The sequence below is a fragment of the Triplophysa dalaica genome, chromosome 17 (genome assembly GCF_015846415.1).
Source record: "Triplophysa dalaica isolate WHDGS20190420 chromosome 17, ASM1584641v1, whole genome shotgun sequence".
Classification (NCBI taxonomy): domain Eukaryota; kingdom Metazoa; phylum Chordata; class Actinopteri; order Cypriniformes; family Nemacheilidae; genus Triplophysa; species Triplophysa dalaica.
The window spans coordinates 21,982,889-21,990,388 of record NC_079558.1 but is presented as its reverse complement, the minus strand read 5'-3'; the positions used below and the strand labels follow the sequence as shown (position 1 = coordinate 21,990,388).

The 7,500-nt window shown below is 41.4% G+C and overlaps 1 protein-coding gene across 1 annotated transcript in view; it reads right to left on the bottom strand.

The window, feature by feature from the left end:
- Positions 1–6,292: 6,292 nt before the first annotated feature.
- The window catches only part of tbata (thymus, brain and testes associated), a 7,027-nt gene continuing 5,819 nt past the window's right edge, over positions 6,293–7,500 (bottom strand). The window contains exon 9 of the mRNA XM_056771844.1: positions 6,293–6,724. Within this exon, the coding sequence (XP_056627822.1) occupies positions 6,675–6,724 (50 nt within the window). The 3' untranslated portion in view covers positions 6,293–6,674. The remainder of the gene's footprint in view (positions 6,725–7,500) is intronic.

The following is a 7,500-nucleotide window of genomic DNA, read 5'->3' as shown; positions in this document are numbered from 1 at the left end:
CTCACTCTTCATCATCTGTGTCTCCTCACTCTTCATCATCTGTGTCCCCTCACTCTTCATCATCTGTGTCACCTCACTCTTCATCATCTGTGTCCCCTCACTCTTCATCATCTGTGTCTCCTCACTCTTCATCATCTGTGTCTCCTCACTCTTCATCATCTGTCTCACCTCACTCTTCATCATCTGTCTCACCTCACTCTTCATCATCTGTCTCACCTCACTCTTCATCATCTGTGTCACCTCACTCTTCATCTAATGTGTCCCCTCACTCTTCATCATCTGTGTCACCTCACTCTTCATCATCTGTGTCTCCTCACTCTTCATCATCTGTGTCTCCTCACTCTTCATCATCTGTCTCACCTCACTCTTCATCATCTGTGTCTCCTCACTCTTCATCATCTGTGTCTCCTCACTCTTCATCATCTGTGTCTCCTCACTCTTCATCATCTGTCTCACCTCACTCTTCATCATCTGTCTCACCTCACTCTTCATCTAATGTGTCCCCTCACTCTTCATCATCTGTCTCACCTCACTCTTCATCATCTGTGTCTCCTCACTCTTCAACATATGTGTCTCCTCACTCTTCATCATCTGTGTCACCTCACTCTTCATCATCTGTGTCACCTCACTCTTCATCATCTGTGTCCCCTCACTCTTCATCATCTGTCTCACCTCACTCTTCATCATCTGTCTCACCTCACTCTTCATCATCTGTGTCCCCTCACTCTTCATCATCTGTGTCTCCTCACTCTTCATCATCTGTGTCCCCTCACTCTTCATCATCTGTGTCTCCTCACTCTTCATCATCTGTGTCACCTCACTCTTCATCATCTGTCTCACCTCACTCTTCATCATCTGTGTCTCCTCACTCTTCATCATCTGTGTCTCCTCACTCTTCATCATCTGTGTCTCCTCACTCTTCATCATCTGTCTCACCTCACTCTTCATCATCTGTCTCACCTCACTCTTCATCTAATGTGTCCCCTCACTCTTCATCATCTGTCTCACCTCACTCTTCATCATCTGTGTCTCCTCACTCTTCAACATATGTGTCTCCTCACTCTTCATCATCTGTGTCACCTCACTCTTCATCATCTGTGTCACCTCACTCTTCATCATCTGTGTCCCCTCACTCTTCATCATCTGTCTCACCTCACTCTTCATCATCTGTCTCACCTCACTCTTCATCATCTGTGTCCCCTCACTCTTCATCATCTGTGTCTCCTCACTCTTCATCATCTGTCTCACCTCACTCTTCATCATCTGTCTCTCCTCACTCTTCATCATCTGTGTCCCCTCACTCTTCATCATCTGTGTCTCCTCACTCTTCATCATCTGTCTCACCTCACTCTTCATCATCTGTCTCACCTCACTCTTCATCATCTGTCTCACCTCACTCTTCATCATCTGTCTCACCTCACTCTTCATCATCTGTCTCTCCTCACTCTTCATCATCTGTGTCCCCTCACTCTTCATCATCTGTGTCCCCTCACTCTTCATCATCTGTCTCACCTCACTCTTCATCATCTGTCTCACCTCACTCTTCATCATCTGTGTCCCCTCACTCTTCATCATCTGTGTCACCTCACTCTTCATCATCTGTGTCTCCTCACTCTTCATCATCTGTGTCACCTCACTCTTCATCATCTGTCTCACCTCACTCTTCATCATCTGTCTCACCTCACTCTTCATCATCTGTCTCACCTCACTCTTCATCATCTGTGTCCCCTCACTCTTCATCATCTGTGTCACCTCACTCTTCATCATCTGTGTCCCCTCACTCTTCATCATCTGTGTCCCCTCACTCTTCATCATCTGTGTCCCCTCACTCTTCATCATCTGTGTCTCCTCACTCTTCATCATCTGTGTCTCCTCACTCTTCATCATCTGTCTCACCTCACTCTTCATCATCTGTCTCACCTCACTCTTCATCATCTGTCTCACCTCACTCTTCATCATCTGTGTCCCCTCACTCTTCATCATCTGTCTCACCTCACTCTTCATCATCTGTGTCTCCTCACTCTTCATCATCTGTGTCTCCTCACTCTTCATCATCTGTGTCTCCTCACTCTTCATCATCTGTGTCACCTCACTCTTCATCATCTGTCTCACCTCACTCTTCATCATCTGTCTCACCTCACTCTTCATCATCTGTGTCCCCTCACTCTTCATCATCTGTGTCTCCTCACTCTTCATCATCTGTCTCACCTCACTCTTCATCATCTGTCTCTCCTCACTCTTCATCATCTGTGTCCCCTCACTCTTCACTCTTCATCATCTGTCTCACCTCACTCTTCATCATCTGTCTCTCCTCACTCTTCATCATCTGTGTCCCCTCACTCTTCATCATCTGTGTCTCCTCACTCTTCATCATCTGTCTCACCTCACTCTTCATCATCTGTCTCACCTCACTCTTCATCATCTGTCTCACCTCACTCTTCATCATCTGTCTCACCTCACTCTTCATCATCTGTGTCCCCTCACTCTTCATCATCTGTCTCACCTCACTCTTCATCATCTGTGTCTCCTCACTCTTCATCATCTGTGTCTCCTCACTCTTCATCATCTGTGTCTCCTCACTCTTCATCATCTGTGTCACCTCACTCTTCATCATCTGTGTCCCCTCACTCTTCATCATCTGTCTCACCTCACTCTTCATCATCTGTCTCACCCTACTCTTCATCATCTGTCTCACCTCACTCTTCATCATCTGTCTCACCTCACTCTTCATCATCTGTGTCCCCTCACTCTTCATCATCTGTCTCTCCTCACTCTTCATCATCTGTCTCACCTCACTCTTCATAATCTGTCTCACCTCACTCTTCATCATCTGTCTCACCTCACTCTTCATCATCTGTCTCACCTCACTCTTCATCATCTGTGTCCCCTCACTCTTCATCATCTGTCTCACCTCACTCTTCATCATCTGTGTCCCCTCACTCTTCATCATCTGTCTCTCCTCACTCTTCATCATCTGTCTCACCTCACTCTTCATCATCTGTCTCACCTCACTCTTCATCATCTGTCTCACCTCACTCTTCATCATCTGTCTCACCTCACTCTTCATCATCTGTCTCACCTCACTCTTCATCATCTGTGTCCCCTCACTCTTCATCATCTGTCTCACCTCACTCTTCATCATCTGTGTCTCCTCACTCTTCATCATCTGTGTCTCCTCACTCTTCATCATCTGTGTCTCCTCACTCTTCATCATCTGTGTCACCTCACTCTTCATCATCTGTGTCCCCTCACTCTTCATCATCTGTCTCACCTCACTCTTCATCATCTGTCTCACCCTACTCTTCATCATCTGTCTCACCTCACTCTTCATCATCTGTCTCACCTCACTCTTCATCATCTGTGTCCCCTCACTCTTCATCATCTGTCTCTCCTCACTCTTCATCATCTGTCTCCCCTCACTCTTCATCATCTGTCTCACCTCACTCTTCATCATCTGTCTCACCTCACTCTTCATCATCTGTGTCCCCTCACTCTTCATCATCTGTCTCACCTCACTCTTCATCATCTGTGTCCCCTCACTCTTCATCATCTGTCTCTCCTCACTCTTCATCATCTGTCTCACCTCACTCTTCATCATCTGTCTCACCTCACTCTTCATCATCTGTCTCACCTCACTCTTCATCATCTGTCTCCTCACTCTTCATCATCTGTCTCACCTCACTCTTCATCATCTGTGTCACCTCACTCTTCATCATCTGTGTCACCTCACTCTTCATCATCTGTGTCTCCTCACTCTTCATCATCTGTCTCACCTCACTCTTCATCATCTGTGTCCCCTCACTCTTCATCATCTGTGTCTCCTCACTCTTCATCATCTGTCTCACCTCACTCTTCATCATCTGTCTCTCCTCACTCTTCATCATCTGTCTCACCTCACTCTTCATCATCTGTCTCACCTCACTCTTCATCATCTGTCTCACCTCACTCTTCATCATCTGTCTCACCTCACTCTTCATCATCTGTCTCACCTCACTCTTCATCATCTGTGTCACCTCACTCTTCATCATCTGTGTCTCCTCACTCTTCATCATCTGTGTCACCTCACTCTTCATCATCTGTCTCACCTCACTCTTCATCATCTGTGTCCCCTCACTCTTCATCATCTGTCTCACCTCACTCTTCATCATCTGTGTCCCCTCACTCTTCATCATCTGTGTCACCTCACTCTTCATCATCTGTGTCACCTCACTCTTCTTCAGAATTCATTCATTCATTTTCAGAGCATCTCGTGTCTATCTCACCTCAGTTGTCATCGTCAATCCTGTCTGGAAATGCAAATGACACTTGTAACAAACATGCTTACATTATTCATACTGTTGCCTACAGGGATGCAAGAAACTTCACATTATAAAAATCTACAGTGTATGTGCGCCTGACCGAATATTATTTTAGCATTATTTTACAAACAACACACTGTAATAAAACCAAGGCCCAACTCAAAATGTTCTAGCAACTGGTAACATCTACCTTTTTCATTTGGCTTAGTTGAGGTTTCTTAAATGGATCACTCGTCTTTTCAAACGCTGTTTGTGAAGTAACCCCTTAACTGCACAAGTGGAAAAAATGTAAGAGAATGCAAAAGAATACAAAAGAGAGAACTGAGAATTGTAAACACATCCTAATACACAACTAATCCATTCCCACTGCCTACATCACTCCGTATTTACATCTTAAGGCTAAAATACACTACAAGACTTTTTCTCAGATTTTTGGTCTGGACATGTTGCAGAAAGTCTGTGCCAGCCTGCAGATTTGATCAGTTAGTGTGTTTCTATCTGAAACTTTCCAAAAGTCTACAAGTGTGTGATGTTTAGTTTGAAAACAATCTGTTCAGATTTGAAAAGTCTTGAAGTGTATTCCAGCCATCACTCTTGCATATGAAACAAATGTTGGTTTATAGATTCCTAAGGTAGGCTATAAAACTTGAGAATTACATTAAATTACATTAATGATTTACTTTTGTGTCGTTTACTATAATAACCTGTAGTATCATTTATAGATATTATGAACCTACTTTAGTGAGCATTTAAAGTCCATCAATTCACTAGTCAATACCACAGAACATTATGGTATGGTACTAACGTTGATTATTTTTAGTAACTTATATTTTAGTTTATAAGTTTACAACAGTGAATGCTGCAATTCTTTGTTGATGTGCGATGTTGAGTTCTTTAGAGATGCTGTATGAAGTTTGCAGTCAGTCGGTGTATGAAAGTCTCTGTCTCTTGAGATGAAAGAATATGACACTGATGTGGCTACAGATATCACAGAACACATCGTCACAGAGGGCCATGTGATAATTATACAGTAAGCGACAGCTCTTAGAAAGAAATGGAAAAGGTTGAAAGTGACAGGCCTCCATTTCATGTGGAAGTACTTCTCCATCAGCAGTGAAACCGTGCTTTCAGCAAAAAGTCAATCTGCTCCAAATAATGTTTTCTTATTCTAGAAACAGCAACAACATGCAATGCATGACGCCTAAATCCATCACCATGGTTACAGGTATGGAGGTTAAGAAACAGAAAAACAACAGATGTTCACAAACTCACATCATGTCTACAACGGACGCAAAACAACACGCGGCTTGATTTTATGGGATTATCCAGTGTGGACAAAATGTACAATTACGGGTTCTAATCACTGATCTATATAATGAGTGGATGGCTCACAACGTCTTTACACTGAAGCTGCCGCGCCGCCATGTTGGTATGCCCAAACGTTCTATTAAATGAAAGGAAGTTATCTCATTTTAATGATAAACCAGTCACTTACAAGTCCCTGTTTTTATATATTAAGTCTCACAGTACGTTCTAACAACACAAATGTCTTAAGCTTTAAATGGTTCATTATTTAAAGTCGGGAGTGTTCCCGTTTTATTAGCTATAGAGTGAGTTACCTTCATTTTCATTCCAGTAGTGTATATCAGATCAGCAGACTAACCAGACACCTCAAAATATAACAAATGTATTTATTCTGAAATCTAAACACAGATAAATACAGGCTCTATATGTTCTTTAAGTCATGAAGCTTTATTTCTAAACATTTACACAAGTGCAATACACTCACCTTCAGCTCCTGCCGTTGGTTTATTGTTCTAGGCACAATCCAGTCAGTGTTTTTAATGCATCTCTTGACGGGTCGCATAGCATCGATTTAGGAGACTTTAGATCTCCATTAGACAGACATATTTGTTCATAGCAAATTAAATGTCACTTATCCACTTATAGGAGATGAATAAATAGTTTTGTTTATGTGCTTTATTTATCAGAAATGAAAACTGAACATTCAACTACATTTAATTGTATGATCATGGTAAAGAAATGCCACAAGACCGCTTGAGTAAAACACCATCAATCTCGATGTGATTTAAAGGGACAGTTCATCTAAAAGTAAATTCTGTCATAACGTATCCTCTTTCATGTGGTTGTAAATCTTAATGTAAGTCTTTCTGCAGTGGAACACAACAGAAGATATTTTGAGAAATGTCTCAATTGTTTTGTCTTCATACAATGGAAGTCACTTAGGCTAGTGTTGTTTGATTATTAACGTTCTTCAAAATATCTTCTTTTGTGTTCTGAAGAAGAAAGAAACTCACACGCGTTTAAATGGACGTTTAGGTGAATACATTTTCACATTTAATGACATCAGCCGGGTTATGTGTCCTGTGGGTGGAGCGTCAGAACTTCTGCCTCGCCGATGTGCTCTACAACACAGTGAAAAACAAAACACTCATTTGACATCACGCTGACAAGCATTACATGTGCATTGCCCACAGTACACTGGTCGTTCTAATGGTCAATAAACCTTAATAACCAGCCAATGCCAACCAAAGAGAGAAGTCACTTCACCGGCAGCACAGATGATTACATCTAATACAATGAGACCAGAAACACGTGGTGTTCATGTTCACTATTAAGGGCCTTTTATAGACATGAGTCTCATAGTAAACTGAAGGTGTGTTACTATAGTAACGGCAAACAAAAGCTCTCAGCTCTGGACTGATGCTCATTTGAGTTCAGATGTATAAGAAATCATTCAAAAAAACATATTAAAACCAAACATTATAACGTTTATTTATGCTAATGAAATGAAGTCAGATTGAACTGGTAGTGACGTTTCTATGGTGATGGTTAAACTGTTTCACAAAAGACCTCTAATGTTCATACATCACACACTAAACAGATGAGAAACTATATGCTTTAGTATGTACTGCGGTGTATTATATACTTACAGTAACATACTTAATAATTTACAGATATATTTACTTTATCAATAGTAATAATTGTTTACTGTGGTATACAATAACCTAGTTTAAAGAATAATTAACTTATTAATTAACTTTATACATTTTTGGTAGTTTACACTTAAGTATACAATAAACTAGTTTGAAGAATAATTAACTTCTAAATTTACTTTATTAATAGTAATACTTTTTTTTACTGTAGTGTACACTTAAGTATACAATAACCTACCAAAAGC